The sequence below is a fragment of the Pelobates fuscus genome, chromosome 1 (genome assembly GCF_036172605.1).
Source record: "Pelobates fuscus isolate aPelFus1 chromosome 1, aPelFus1.pri, whole genome shotgun sequence".
Lineage (NCBI taxonomy): Eukaryota > Metazoa > Chordata > Amphibia > Anura > Pelobatidae > Pelobates > Pelobates fuscus.
This window is the reverse complement of record NC_086317.1, coordinates 497,061,160-497,077,809: the sequence shown is the minus strand read 5'-3', so window position 1 is coordinate 497,077,809 and position 16,650 is coordinate 497,061,160. Positions and strand designations below refer to the sequence as shown.

The 16,650-nt window shown below is 44.1% G+C and overlaps 1 protein-coding gene across 1 annotated transcript in view; it reads left to right on the top strand.

The window, feature by feature from the left end:
* TPP1 (tripeptidyl peptidase 1) overlaps positions 1 to 16,650 on the top strand; it is a 187,679-nt gene that overhangs the window by 113,330 nt on the left and 57,699 nt on the right. The window contains exon 5 of the mRNA XM_063433424.1: positions 15,421 to 15,542. Coding sequence (XP_063289494.1) covers positions 15,421 to 15,542 — 122 coding nt within the window. The remainder of the gene's footprint in view (positions 1 to 15,420; positions 15,543 to 16,650) is intronic.

Genomic DNA, 16,650 nt, shown 5'->3' with positions numbered 1-16,650 from the left:
TTTCTTGCCTCTAGACTATCTGGAATATTCTTGCGTGTTGGGGTATATTACCGTGACAGTATCACGGTCTCTGAGGACAGGTGTCAATCCATATCTGCGGCCACCCAGAGAGCACTTAATAGACGGTTCTTTTGAAGATAATGAGCCAGGAGGGTGGTCGGTATTCGGTAGTTTCAAACTACCGAACCCATAACTACCGAACCCATGAGTTCAATACTGTAGTCTATTTTCTTCACAATACTCCCCCTTAGTTCCATGGGTCGGCATACCTGCCTAGACCCTGCCGGGTTGGCTAGGGGATGTCCGGGTGGCATAGTTATATATCTAAGTCGGTTTGGTGGGAAAGTCCATCCGCATTGCCGTTCTCATTGCCTGGGCGGTATCGCAGTGTAAAATTATAGGGCTGCAACGCTAAATTCCAGCGCAACAACTGGGGATTGTCTCCAGAGACTCGGTTGAGCCAAATGAGGGATTGTGGTCAGTGAGTAGGGTAAAATCACGGCCATAAAGTTACGGTTGGAGTTTCTTTAAGGCCCATACTAGAGCCATAGCTGACCTCCCGAGGTAACAACTTACGGCTGAGATATGCCACCGGGTGCTCCATGCCATCTTCCCCCACTTTGCTCAGCACGGCTCCCATCCCAAACATGGAGGCATATGTATGGACGAGAAATGTTTTATTAGGGTCTGGGGCCGCCAATACTGGAGCTTTGCTCAAAGCCGTTTTAAGTCTCTGGAACGCCGTTGCACACTCCGGGGACCATGCTACCTGCTTGGGTAGGGCCTTTTTGGTCAGGTCGGTGAGGGGTTTTGCTAGGGTGCTATACTCAGGGACGAACAAGCCAATACCTGCGTCTTTGTGCGGGGCTGGGGCCAGTTGGCTATGGCCTCTACTTTGGCCGGTTCGGGGCACTGTTTCCCAAACCCTACTCTATGCCCTAGGTATTGAACCTTTGCCATGCCCACATGGCACTTCTCGGGTTTCAGGGTGAGGCCGGCTTCTTGTAACTTCCCAAATACCGTAGCCAAGTGCGTCAGGTGGGCCTCCCATGTGCCGTTATAGATGGCAATATCATCTAGGTAGGCACATGTGAAGTCCTGCATTCCCTCCAGAAGTTGGTCCGCCATCCTTTGAAACGTAGCTGGGGCATTCTTCATCCCAAACGGCATAACCCGAAATTGGTATAGCCCGAATGGGGTGACGAATGCCGACTTAGGGATTCAGCCCACCGTATTCCTGCAGCAGGTGTTTTGCGTGTGCCTGCCTGTGGGGTGTAGTTTCTCCCCCAACCCGGCCTGCTCTAAGGTACCTTGGTTAGCAGCCAGCAGATCGGGTAGCAGACATCACTCCCAGCCATCGTCCTGCAAAAACAATTTTAGTAAAATAAGCTATGTATGTATGTCAGCATGTCTGTCTGTGTTTATGGATGTCAGTATGTATGTCTGTGTGTATGTATGTCAGCATGTTTGACTGTGTGTATGTATGTATGTATGTCAGTATGTCTGTCTGTGTGTAAGCATATCTGAGTGTGTGTATGTATGTGTGTCTGTGTGTATGTGTGTCTATATGTCTGTATGTGTCTGTATGTATGTCAGCATGTCTGTCTGTGCGTATGTATGTATGTCAGTATGTCTGTCTGTGTGTAAGCATATCTGAGTGTGTGTATGTATGTGTGTCTGTGTGTATGTGTGTCTATATGTCTGTATGTGTCTGTATGTATGTCAGCATGTCTGTCTGTGCGTATGTATGTATGTCAGTATGTCTGTCTGTGTGTAAGCATATCTGAGTGTGTGTATGTATGTGTGTCTGTGTGTATGTGTGTCTATATGTCTGTATGTGTCTGTATGTATGTCAGCATGTCTGTCTGTGCATATGTATGTATGTCAGTATGTTGGTCTGTGTGTATGCCAGTATGTCTTTGTGTCGATGTATGTATGTGTATGCATTTTAGTATGTCAGTATGTATATATGTGTGTCTCTGTGTGTGTATGTATCTGTATGTATGTCCGTATGTGTCTGTATGTATGTGTTTGTGTATGTGCCTTTCTGTGTTTGTGTGTATGTATGTCCTTATGCTAGTGTGTGTCTGTATTTATGTATGTGTCTGTGTAACTGTATAGACCTATGTGTTGCTTTCAGTATGTATAGGAATATCAGAAAAATAATTGGAACCTTATTCCGGCCCACAACCGGGTCCGCGGGACAGTGAACTGGCCCCTGTTTGAAAGGTTCGGGGACGCCTGATTTAGATTGTAGAGGGAGAAGGGAGAGATCACCTAAGTCTCTTATTAATTAAAAAATAACTTGCAGTACATTACAATTCAAACATGTCATATCAAATGAGAATTAGTGCATATTCTCTTATGCTCAAATATTTATTAGACACTTGTGTTAAATATTAAAAATGATCAAAATGACTAAGCTTCCGCTGCTGAGAGACAATTTATGTTTCCTAAACGAAAGTTGGAATTAGGAATCACGTGTTTTTTCTTTTTCTTTTTTTGGAACATTGTGAAATCCTTATTTATAACTATACTAATTTTATTTTTACAAACAAAATGTGATTAGTGATTATCACAAGACGCCTATCGTTCATTCACTATGTGGGTATATGGATATCTAGGAACGAAAAGGCGTCGTCCTATTCCTTCCTGTGCCGTGAAATGGATTAGGTCTCACTTTCCTGCTCCGGACAACTCTTACATGGGGTTTTGTTATGCTGATGAAGACCCCATCGCTGTGGATCTTGTTTAATGGACACCACGTGTCAACACTTTGTGGATTGCAATCTGCATACTGTTCAATTCATTGCACACCGTTCAACATTCTTATTTTGTCTTAGAATATATTTTGGGGGATAAATATTTTAACCATTAATTTGTAATTGAAAGATTATCATAAAAACGACTGAAATTAATTAATTTGATACAAAGCATCACTTGCAATTAATGTTTGCATCCTAACACTAATTTTACATTAAGTGCATTTAATTCATAGTCTATTGGACATTTATCAATAACATAATCCTATGAAACACTCAGTCGAATTAGTTTTTTTTTAATTATTACCGTGTTATGTGTTTCAGTTGCTGCATTACTCTACAATAATACATTTAGTATGGATTTCACTTTTCATAAATTAACAAAAATCCAAAATGTAAATATTATCAATTGGATGTGACCTATAATCCCATGTTTCTGTTGGTAATTTGGCCCATAATTATCGTATTCAATATTGTGAACAATATAATAGCCTTATCACAGGCACACATACAACTTCATCAAAATGATTTCGATCCAGGAAATATTATGTTCCCTCCTGCCCCAGTCTCTGCTCCTCCTTTGATTTCATCCTTAAAAAGAATTTCTAAAGTAAAAGGACTGTGCCGCGAGCCACCGAGCAAGGACAACACAGAATTAAATAGCGGAGAAGGCTCATCCACAGTTCCGTTTAAAAAATGCTGTAGAATAGTTACATAGTTAGATAGTTACATAGTTAGATAGCTGAAAAGAGACTTGCGTCCATCAAGTTCAGCCTTCCTCACACCAGAATAGGTACCTTTACGACAATTAGTAAAATGTGTAGTCACTGATTGCCTAAGAACATGTCTACATTTATTTATTTTAAAATAATGTCAAGTACAAACGTCGTTTCTCAAATTTCTTTTAATATACCGGTAAATCAAAAAGTTTCACAATACTAATTTCAAATATTATTATTTAATATCAATAGTTTATTTCGCTAACTGAAAATTTAGATCTCGTCAAATGACAAGATAAACAATAATTACCTCAATATACAAGTAATGGAAACTACTTCCTCAGTTGCAATGGATCACATTGGCATTCACACGTTGCATGGATCACATTTTGACTAACTCACAATCACTACAGTTTCAATTAGTAAACAAAAATTAGGTCATCAAATAAATATAATTTATACTCAAGTAAAATATGTAAAATGAAAATATTAAAATATTTTATAACAAGAGATAACAAGAATTCTCCAGAAGAACTATAGTCTTTCTTGTCTGAAACGAGAAACATGTTTTTTTAATAATTCCATGGTGGATGGACGAGGGGTTGACGATATGTTTGATGGTAATAGACATCTCTGGGACTTCCAATTTATTTCTAATTGATCCAAAGCCAGTCATAGTACATCTTCCACCATTGGAAAAATATGCTCAATAGTTGTTTTCTCAAATATTTTTTCACTTTGCCATGTTTTGTTTCTCTTGGAGAAGAAATGTTTGAAACGAAAATCTCCAATTCGTCCACTTCCCTTCCATGGATTTCTGGATTGTGGCTTGCTTTCTGTCCACATTGGCGTTGTGTGCAAGCATGGCCAATTGTGTCCTGGCTACCATGCCGTCCATTGAGAAGTGCACTCTTTTTGAACGATATTTCAAAACAAAGCTGTGAAAATCTTCAAGTGAGCCTGTGTGACCAAATTCAACCAAATGTGGGAAGTCTTTCACTAATTTTTCATCCTTCACATAACTGCGCAGTTTTGCATATGCTACTCCACCGGATTTGAGCCATTTTTTTTTCTTTGTGTATTGTCATTATATTCTCCATGATCACACTTCTTGAAATATGTTGCGGAGTCCCACTGGTGAATATCTGAGATATGATAAAGGACCGACTGACATTTCTCCATTAAAAATTGAGGACTTCCTTCACAGGATGAACATGCTGCCCACATGTGATTGATTATTGATTTCTGCCAGGGTACCAACTCCTTGTACAGGGATTGTCTGCATATTGCTGATCGTTTCGAACGCATGCTCTTGCAGTAGTGCCAGATGTCGAACTGATGATTCATGTTTTTATATTTTTCACGCATTATTTTCCTTATGCTAACATGTCTGTCCGTTATAAGTATTTGGACAATCAGGTTTTCATTCAAAATGTGATCCATGCAACATGTGAATGTAGCGGAAAGCACTAGGGCTGTCCTGAAAGACTGTGGTGAAATTGTAATTCATGTGTTTTTCCCATTGCTATGGTTAACTTATATGTATTATTCGTATGTTATTCGGTAGTTTCCATCCGTACTCTATACGAATGGAAACTACCGAACTAATGGACCACCCCAGAGAGAAGTGTGTAGCGGAGAGCTGATTTCTCGCAGCTATTCTCCACTTTAGATCCAAGGAAGGCTCAGGAACAAGTCATTAGTAAATCCACAGCAGAGTTTCCAGCAGGTAAAAAGGTACAGCGAAATCCCCACAGCACTCCCAATAACTGGACGACACACAGTTTCAGGAGTAGAACTGACATTCGTTTATTCCAAGGTTTCTTATAAAGCCTGCTCCCATGCAAGGGAGGGAACTACAGTAATTATGACAGTAACCAATACCATTCTTGTTACCTCCCACACATCTCCTCCCCTCAGAGTGAGTCATAATCCCCTTAAGTTGTACAGTACTTTACCCCAAACTTGGATATACCCCTAAACCATCACATATCCTTAATATCAGGGTACCGCTAGGTAGCCCTGATCTGGGTGAATATAATATCCAAAATTCACCCAGATCGGACCAGGGGTTCGGTAGTTACAGGCAGGTGAAGTTTGACCGACCGCACACGAGTTGGTATCCGAAAAGGGTTCCATGAGAATGGGCCCTGCGGTCGGTCTCCGTTCGGCAGTTAAAACAGACATTTATAATTGCCATCCACATTTACATTCACCTAGATAGTGATTCCCTCATTCGGTACTTTATTACTACCGAATGGGGATTCGTTATGTTTCTCCGTTCGGCAGTTACGGAGCTCTGGAGGTCTCAGCGGTGTTTGGTTGTTTGAGTGTCCGATTTGAGTTCCAGGCACTCGACGACCAAACACCGCTGGGATTTTCATGCGTAAGATGGCCGCCGCCACGTGTACGCATGCCGAATGGCGGCCACCCAGATACAATGTTAATGAGCCGGTTAACTTGCGGTTGGAAAGAATGTGAACTTTAATAGCTGGCACACTTCTCTCTGGGGTGGTCCCTCCGTTCGGTAGTTTCCATAAGTATATAGTACGGATGGAAACTACCGAATACCATACAATTCACATAATACACAAACGAATAGCAATTTCAACATAGGGAAAACATATACGAACACAGTCACACAGGCATTTTGCAGGACAGGCTCACTGCATTCCGCTACAAAGTGTGTCGCCTATTAAGCGTTCACACTTCTCTGACCTCAAGTTAATAGGCACTTTATGGATGTATCTGGGTGGCCGCCGTTCGGTATACGAACACATGGCGGCGGCCATCTTACGCACGAAAATCTCAGCGGTGTTTGGTCGTCGAGTGTCTGGAACTCAAATCGGACACTCGATTACCCGAACACCGCTGAGACCTCCAGAGCTCCATAACTCCCGAACGGGAAGGTTGATCAAACCCCCGATGTACCGAACGAGGGGATTCGTATGAAGGGAAAGTTAATCGTGGATGGCAGTATTTTCTATGTATTTTATCTCCCGAACAAAGACCGACCGCAGGGCCAAAATGCATGGAACTCTTTTCGGATACCACCTCGTGTGCGGTCGGTCAAATTACACCCTCCACCTAACTCCCGAACCCCTGGTCCGATCTGGGTGAATTTTGGATATGTTAGTCACGCAGATCAGGGCTACCAGGGGGTGCCATTTAGATAACTGTACCTGGCTGTTTTGGGGTACATCCAGAACCAGGGTAAAAATGTATGAGTTATAAATGGATTATGTGTCACACTGAGGGGAGGAGATGTATGGGAGGTAACTACTGTACTATTGGCCAATGTACTAATTACTGTAAATCTCTCCCTTGCAAGGGAGAATCCTTTATAAACAAGCTGTGTAATTAAAGGTTTGAGTTCTGCTCCTGATGCTGTGTGTCGTCCAGTCATTGGGATCTGTATGGGATATTCTTGGATTACTTTGCTTACTGGAATTACTACTAGATGATATTTTGCTTATTTGTTCCTGAGCCCCACTGGGATCTTTAGTGGAGTTAACCTGTGAAATACCAGGCCTCCGCTACAGTGAATGCCCTTGCTTCCATTGCAACAGAGGGAGTAGTTTAACTTACTTGTATAGTGTTGCACTCAATGATTTTCTGTGTACTCTCCTCTAAAAGTGAATAAGTGCAGTACTTTTCACTGAAACCAGGGCTATCACATTGCCCGTCTCCTGCAAGGTATAAAACTTTGTCCTTCAAGCTCTCAATAATAGGGAAAATGTATTCATACTTACCGTAATTTTCTTTTCCTGGCTATTATTCATGGCAGCATTTAACATATGGGTTAGCTCCTCCCTCCAGCCAATAGGACAGGAAAACCAGTTAAAAAATGCAATTATCCCTGAGGTGTAAGAGATCCCAGAAGACTAGGTTCCTCAGTCTAGTAGCAAGCTGATCTGTCATAAAAAATGGGTGGGAAACCCAAATGCTGCCATGAATAATAGCCAGGAAAATAAAATTACGGTAAGTATGAATACATTTTCCCTATTCCTGGCTAATCATGGCAGCATTTAACATTTGGGGAATACCCGAGCAGTAAATACCACAGGGAGGGAATAGATGCTCAGAAATTTTGATTTGCTTTGAGAAGAACAAGAATTTAGGACCGAAAGGCCAAATTGCAGACTAGACTCTGAAGAAACATCCAGTTTGTAATGACTAATAAACGTCCCTATAGAAGACCAATTAGCAGCTTTGCAAATGCTCTCTGGTGATACTCCAGACTCTGCAGCCCATGAAGTAGCAATCGATCTGGTAGAGTGTGCCCTTATATTCTTTGGAACGGGAACTCCTCGGACCTTATAAGCTCTCAAAATTCCAGGAGAGTCCAGGAACAGAGAGTAGAGACAGAGGCCGCTTCACCTTTACGGGAACCCCAAGGGACAACAAAGAGCTGAGGAGACTTCCTCCATGCGTTAAATGTAAATCAAAAGACACCTCTTAAGGTCCAGCATGTGACATTTTTCTTCCATCTCGTTCGACGGATTCTGAAAGTAGACTGGAAGAACTATTTCTTGGTTCAGGTGAAAAGGAGAGACCACCTTAGGCAGAAATTCTGGTCTAGGACGGAGAATGACCTTGTCCTGATAGAAAGTGGTATAAGGTTCTTCTACTGAAAGACCTCTTATGTCCGCCATTCTTCTAGCTGAAACCAAGGCCAATAGAAGCAGGGTCTTTTGGGTCAGGGATAACATAGGAATTTCGTCCAATGGCTCGAAAGGCTGTTCCATCAAGGACTGTAAGACCAAAGGTAAATCCCAGGGACACTTGTAAGCCCAGATTGGTGGTCTAATCCTAAGAACTGCTTTCATAAAATGGATTACCATGGGGTTTACAGCCCATCTGATACCTGACATGGCAGATATAGCAGAACAATGAACCTTGAGTGTGTTCAGACTTAGACCTCTATCCAACCCAGCCTGTAAGAATCCTAAAACCTGTGAAATAGAAGGTGACTTTAAATCCTTCACATCTTCATGCAGCCATTCCGCGAATGCCCCCCATATCTTATAGCACGTAGAGGAGGTAGAAAATTTTCTGGAACGTAGCAAGGTGGAAACAACTTCTTCAGGAAAACCCTGTTTGCTTAAGGATTGCCTTTCATGAGCCATGCATGAAGACGCAGCTTGTGTGGCTCCGGGTGTACTAGAGGTCCTTGAAACAGAAGATTCCAGAAGACTGGAATTTCCCATGGTTTGTCTATCAACAGACTCTTCAAGAGGGGAAACCATGGACGGCGGGGCCAGAACGGGATGATAGCTGTTATCCTGCATCTTTCCTTGGATATTTTCTTCAGAAGGGCGGGAATGAACTGGATTGGAGGGAATACATATTCCAGCTGAAACGGCCATCTTGTTGATAGGGCGTCTTGAGCATATGCCACAGGGTGAAATCTCCTTGTCATGAAGCATGGAAGATGAGTATTCTGAGCAGTGGCCATTAAATCCACCTGCGGGAGCCCCCACTTCATTACCAGTCGTTGGAAGGCCAAATCGGAGAGCTTCCATTCTGTCTCCTTCACTTTATGTCTGCTCAGGAAGTCTGCAATCATATTCTCCTTCCCAGGAAGGTATAAGGCAGAGAGACCGGCTAGAGTTTTCTGTGCCCAAATCATGATTGGCTTGATCTCCTTCATCAGTGCATAACTCCTGGTACCTCCTTGATGTATGCTACAGCTGCCCTGTTGTCTATCCTCAGCTTCACCCATTGATTCTAAATGAGAGGGTTGAAGTGTAGAAGAGCTAGAAAGGTAGCTCTCAATTCCCTTATATTGGAAGGAAGATGACGGGTGCGCAGGGGCCATAGAGCCTGAACAAAATGGTCTTTCAGATGTGCACCCCAACCATCCTGACTGGCATCCGTGGTGATTATCATCCAGTCCACCTCCCTCAGAGGGAAACCTTTGGATAGGTTTTCCCAAGAAAGCCACCAGTTGAGGGATAACTTTATATGATCCGGGATGGACATCTTCATCTCCCATTCCTGGGAGCCTGAATCGAACTGCTGAAGGAAGTATTCTTGTAGAGGGCGGAGGTTCCACTGAGCCCATCTCACTAGGCCAATCGTGGAGGAAAGGGAACCTATGATCCTCATACATTTCCTTGCTGTAGTCATTCTTTCGATTTGAAATTTTCGAATGCGTGAAAGTATACTCCGTTTTCTGTCGTGGGCCAGAGACACTACTGCTGACATTGTGTCGAATTCCGCTCCTAAAAACACCAGCCTTCTGGCAGGCAGAAGTTGACTAACCAGCCAAAGCGTTCTAGTGTCTGAAGTACCATCAGTCGATGTCGTAGCAAAACCTCGTATATTGGAGTGACTATCAAGATATAGTCGAGGTAACGGAAAACCGCTATTCCCTTCTTTCTGAGCAATGTGATAACCGTCACCAGGATCTTCGAGAAGGTCCTTGGGGCTGTGCTGATTCCAAACGGTAGAGCCTGGAACTGGAAATGTAGATTGTTTATGCAGAATCTGAGGAACCTCTGGTGATGAAGAGCTATTGGGACATGGAAGTAAGCGTCCTTCAGATCTACTGAAATTAGCCAATCTCCTTGACGTACCACCGGTATGATAGAGCGAAGAGATTCCATCTTGAATTTTCTCAACCTCAAATGAATATTGAGCTGATGTAAGTCCAGAATGGGTCTCCACTTTCCCCCAGGTTTTGCTCTAGCACGCTCACAGCTCTCAGCTGTCTAATGCAGGCACGCTCACGTTGGAGTTCCCTGCATTAGACCCACGTGATGTGCGACGTCCTCATACAGTGGGTGGGGGCGTCGCACGTCGTAACTCACCTTTTCTCTTCTATGGACGCGGAAGCACCATCTAGCGGCTGTCTGAGAGACAGGAGCTAGAGGCGGGATTTTAAATTTAATCAAAACACTGCGGTTTATCAAAAACCACAGTGTTTTGACTAACTTGGTTAAGGGTAGAGGGTCAAGGCACCCAGACCACTCCAATGAGCTGAAGTGGTCTGGGTGCCTGGAGTGTCCCTTTAATAATGTGGAACACCCTCCTGTTACAGAGATTCCCTCTATTGGATACGTACAGTTATTTTGTTCCCTTTTTGCTACTTTGTTTCACACAAACCCATTCTGCAAGCCGTTCGTATATACGAATGCTCGACCACCCGGCCCTTGGCGTGTGCCACCAGTTAACCTTGTTGACCTTAAAACCGCCGAAAGAACTAACGAACAGCAGACCACCCCGTTACAGGAGTGTGCCGACAATTAACCACCCAGGAGTTGCGGTTTGTGGTTAACCTGGGAGTAAGATCTCTGGAACTATAATCGGCGGATGATTTACACGAATCCCGCTGAGGTACCGGTTGTCCCATCCGTTCACACAAAACCATACGAACAAACTATAATGATGTGACTCTTATACACCATTCGTGAGATCTGAGCACAATTCGTATATCTAGTGCGCTCACATCTGAGCTAACGAATGGTCGAATGGGCTATTTACATGATAAAATATAAAAGTTATGTTTTTTTTTTTTTGGCAGCAGTGGGGGACCGTGTCCTGTATAGCACGTGGCGTCCTCCATGTTGTTTAGTGCCGGACCGACGATGCAGGTACGCCTGGGTTGGTGCCGTGCACCTGAATTGTGAGCTGTGTGCCGGGATATCCCTCTCCGGTAGGGGGAGGGAGAGAGTGTGTTGGGGAGACCTCCAACTAGGTTGGCTGCAGTCCGCAGAGGGATCGGCCGCTTCCCCCGTGCCGGCTGAGTAGGCCGCTTGTAGGCCTCAGGTCGATTCCCGGGTTATCGTCGCTGGTTTCAGCCGCGGTCTCGGTTAAGTTTTGCTTCCGTGGTGAGCCCTTGTCTCTGATGCTGAAAGGCAGGCAATTTTCGGGCTCAGTGCAGGTTTGTAGCTTAATTTAGGCATTTTCTGAGAGGAGCTCGTCTGATGTGCGACCGTTCGGCTTGGCTGCTAGGCTCCGCCCCAAGTTATGTATTTTTATTTTATTTTCAAGTGTACAATAAAACGTGGTATTTTAATGAGCTTGGAGATAATTAGGTTAGTGTAACCGTTGAAACCAATTATCTCCAAGCTAGGAGGGAGCATTTTCAACAGATACATTGTACTCTCAATGGTTGGGACATTGCATTGTCCAGTGTACCATCAGGTCCAGAGGGGTTGTCCTTTGGCCTGACAAATTGTATAAATTGCCATGGATGAGTGCCATTAAAACCAGTTCAGTTTACCCTCAACTCGCAGTCTTGACTCGTGTTGTAAGGAACAGTGAATCCTAGCTCTACTATAGCTAGTGGGATATTCAACATTTGCAGGTTTTGCCAATTGAAGCAGCGTTTGTCTCTCTGAGTTCAGGAACTGGGATATCCAAGCGAGCCAACTTCCAGCCAGCCTGGAGGCAACCGTAACATCTCCTTTAGTAGTTTTTCTTTAAATTGGGCTCACCCTGGCGTACCCTGGTTCTTGGGAAAAGGTTAACTCTTTCTCAGAGAGTAACTGTTGGAGTTGGCCCTTCTCTACGGGGGATAGGCGCTCCCCTAGCTGTATGGTACTAATAAAGCTGCCTGGGGCAGGGTGGGCTAGTAGGTCTGGGATAGGAAGGCTGTCAGAGTCTACAGTAGCGGGAATGCCAGAAATCATCAAAGCATTCCACGGATTCTATACCCAGCTCTATAATCTAAGACAGACCCCTCCCTCTCTGACTGATATTCACACATTCCTCTAAAAAAGGATCACAACTACTTTACCAACAAATGAGAGAGCATTTTTAGATGGTTCAATATCAGTTGAAGAATTTCAGCACATGACCAGAAGTATCCCTTTAGGCAAGAGCCCAGGTCCCAATGGTTTCACGGGTAAATACTTTAAGATAATGTCCCAGACACTAGCCCACCTTTTAACACACAAAGACTCTCATCCATGATTCCAAAACCACACATTTTAAATTAAATGCTCACCTACAGTGAAGTTTCCAACTTTCAGGCAAACTTAACAAAGTGTGAAATACTCCCCCTCTACACAACACTAGACATAGACACACTTCTGCGTCAGCAGTTCCATTTCTCACAGACACGTACCATAAGGCCATTCACATGACTAGAATATACAAATGGACTAAGAATCTCCCGACTCAACAATGGGTAACCATTGAAGATTCCTTCCTGGAAATCCCCATACAGACTACCCCCTGGCACAAATAAAGTTCCATGTTTCTAAAACATAACCACCCAACCACCACAGCTACACTTAGAGTCTGGTCACAGCTGACACAGTCCAAAGACTTTTCTCCCTACCCATCCCCCCTTTACCCACTCACACACAATCCTCTTTTTCCAGAAGGCACTTCAGGGAGCACGTACAGACAATATCATAATAGCTCTTATCTGAAACTCCAAGACATGATTAAAAACCACAAAATGATCTCGCTAGGTAATATTTCAATGACTAATCCACCCATGGGTACACAACACCTACAATATGCGTAACTCGCTCACTTTATCCACAGTAAAAGACTACAGCCTGGGGGGATGAGGGAACTTACACACTTTGAACAATTATGCATATCCCATCCACTGAAAAACTAATTACTGTACACACAAGTACAAAACACCACATCACTCGACATCCTCCACTTTGCAGTACAATGGACAGAAGAGTTGGACATAGTTATACCAAGAGACAAATGGCAGAAAATTTTCCTGAAAGCACATAAGGCATCTTCTTCCAGTGCAGGACAGCAGCTAAAATCCGTAAGATTCACTATACTTCTGAGGATAATTGCTGGAGATGTGGCAATCCGAAGGCCCACACGTCACACATTTGGTGGCAATGTCAGATAGTAGAATCCACACATTAATCCACACGATCACAAACACACAAATCCCATAGTCACCAGAATTTCTTATTTCTCATGCCTCCTCCCAGCTATAGTAAACAAGAAGTCTCACTCACACACTAGTTATGGCAGCTAACCAGCCATTTAGCAAAATGGAAACAGCCAGGAGTTCCTTCCATTAGGGAATGGATACAAAGAGTAGAGGGAATAAAACAGATGGAAGAAAGAACATGCTATCTCCATAAATGTCAGAAAATGCACCCGTATATGGGAACCATGGAACACCTTCTTGAGGGAAAACACAGCCCACTTATAACAAGATGACCCCCACAGATAATGGTGAGGCTTCCACATTTCTTTCATAAAAACAAAGATAACCCCCCACCAGGAGACACACTAGCAAAAACCTCAGACAGGAGATAAGGTGATGTGGACAGAACTGCAACCGATTACACATAGAACATTCTGGTTATGGATTGCACAGAATAATGGAATACCTGATTCGACTCAGGAACTTATGGGTGAAGATTACTGTTTGTATCTTATTGTATGTTAATTTGTCAATTTGTTAATTTATTTATAAGCTGTGAAGAAATGACTATATTCTTCGATATTTTGTTGCATAGTTCTTGTTTTTTTGTGTACTTTTCATTCGGCAGATGGGACTGCCGAACAGAGACCACCCCTGGCTCACTTAACTTCAAAGCCGGCATCACTTTCACCCTCTATGTGTGCGGTCAGCGTTCGTACTGTCGAACGCCACGTGGCAGAGAAAACCGCGGCCATCTTGTTTTCGCCAAACAAAGGCAGCGGGACTTGGTCGTCGAGTGTCTGGAACTAAAATCGGACACTCGACTTCCCAATCACCGGTCCCCATCATGCGAACGCTGGAACTAGTGATACCGATTAGCTAGGAGAGCGCTATTCGGTACAAATACGCACACGAATGAGGGGAACAATCGCTGCTAGGAGCCAGGGGAATTCATTCGGTACTTTTATGCATTTCTTCCCTTTTTCTGAAGTGACCGGCAAAACCACACGAACCTCTGGAACTATTTTGGGCAGTCCGCCCCCAGTGGACCGGTCACAAAGGACTTCCATACTTTTTGCGAACCCCTGAACCGATCCGGGTGAAATTTGGATATGTTGGTCCCCCGGATCGGGGCTATCAGGGGATATAGCATTTGTGGGGATACCCCAGGTATAAAGGGGTGTTCCAGAAATTGGGGAAAATAGTGAATTTTCAGCCTGGAGATAATTAGGTTGTTACTATATCAGACCTGATTATCTCCAGGACTAGGGGAGGGAACTGCCTGTTTGTATTGGGTGTGTTTTATATTTTTACTGTTCGGGATTGGAGGAATGTTACTCCTCCCTGTGGGATGTCCCCTTGCATGGGGACCTGCATAAAAAGCCATGTGTGTGAATAAAAGTTAGTTCTACTTGTATCCTGAACCTGGACTCTGACTGTTATTTGGAATTCGTATGCTGTAACCAGGGAATTATCTTATGCAGCTGTTTTATTCCGTATGGATTTCGGTTCCTGTAACTATCACAGCAAGCTCGCACTACCTTAGACTCTGACCTTTCGGGAGGAAACTACCGAACGCGGTTTGTCTAAACTTGGTTTCCTTACATAAGCTATCCTCTAGTCCTCATAAATTACCACACGCCCAGCGTGGCAAGGTTAACATAGATTTCAATCTCCGTAACTAAGATCCTTAGTACCTATACAGTTAAATTAATACAAATCTCTTATGTATATATGACATTGTATAGCACTAGCAACTGCCCAACAGGAAAAATGGCTCATTATGTGTTCTAATGCCCAACATGTGGTGGTGGTAGAGACATGTGGTGGTGGTGGTAGAGATGGTGTTTTTCTATGTGGCGATGCAGGGACAGTGTTTGTCCATATGGTGGATGCATAAAGTTTGTCCATGTTGTAGTGAGCTAGATAGCTGTCTCTGTCTTTGAACTTACAGGTTTTTATTTGTAGTCTGTCTATGTTGACCAATACAAATTTCAAATACTTTCTCCCTCCCCATATTTTTCTTGCATCATGGATGCTAATGGCTAATTGGTGGTCTCCTCCTATCTCATAGCACTGCTGAGCGCTTGCTCCCTGGAACCCAGTTTCATCGCTATGCTAAGGGTGAACAGCGTGTCATAAGGTCGTCCTCTCCGTACTCTCTCAACTCAGAAGTGGCACCTCATATAGACTTTGGTAAGAGCAAGCCCAATGCTTCCTGTGGAAGATATTCAACAGCTTCTAAGCAACACTGTATTAAAATGTGGGATTTAGGATAAGGGCTAGCCTTAAACATACATGGGGAGAAGATATTTGTGGGGTGGGGGTAACAGATGCTGCTGCTCTTTGTGTGGAATTAAACATCTGGATGTTATATGTGGTGTAGGATAGGATGAGTGGGATTCTCTGTGTGCTCTGGAGAAGATTATCTCTGTGTGAGAGGAGATGGGATAGACTAGTGATTTTTTTTATATGAGATGGCACAAATGTGTGGTGGAGATCTGGCCAACATCTGTGTTCCTGTGTGGTGAAGCGATGTCTCATGTCTAGGTTCCTGTGTGGTGGAGAGATGGCTAATGGCTGGGTTCCTGTGTGGTGGAGAGATGGCTAATGGCTGGGTTCCTGTGTGGTGGAGAGATGGCCAATGTCTGGGTTCCTGTGTGGTGTAGAGATGGCTAATCTTTGAGTACTTGTGTGGAGGAGAGATTGCTGGGTTCCTGCGTGGTGGAGCGAAGGCTAATGGATGGGTTCCTGTGTGGTGGAGTGATGGCTAATGGCTGGGTTCCTGTGTGATGAAGACACGGCTAATGTCTTCATCACACGCGAGCAATGGCTAATGGCTGGGTTCCTGTGTGGTGAAGAGATGGCTAATGGTTGGGCTCCTGTGTGTTGGATGGATGGCTAATGGCTGGGTTCCTGTGTGGTCAAGAGACGGCTAATGGTTGGGTTCCTGTGTGGTGGAGCAGTGGCTAGTGGCTGGGTTCCTGTGTGGTGCAGCGATGGCTAAAGGCTGAGTACCTGTGTGGTGGAGAGATGGCTTATGGCTGGGTTCCTGTGTGGTGCAGCAATGGCTAATGGCTAAGTACCTGTGTGGTGGAGAGATGGCTTATGGCTGGGATCCTGTGTGGTGGAGTGATGGCTAATGTTTCTGTGTGGTGTAGCGATGGCTAATGGCTGGGTTCCTGTGTGGTGGAGTGATGGCTAATGGCTGGGTTCCTGTGTGGTGGAGCGATGGCTAATGGCTGGGTTCCTGTGTGATGGAGAGATGGCTAATGGCTGGGTTCCTGTGTGATGGAGAGATGGC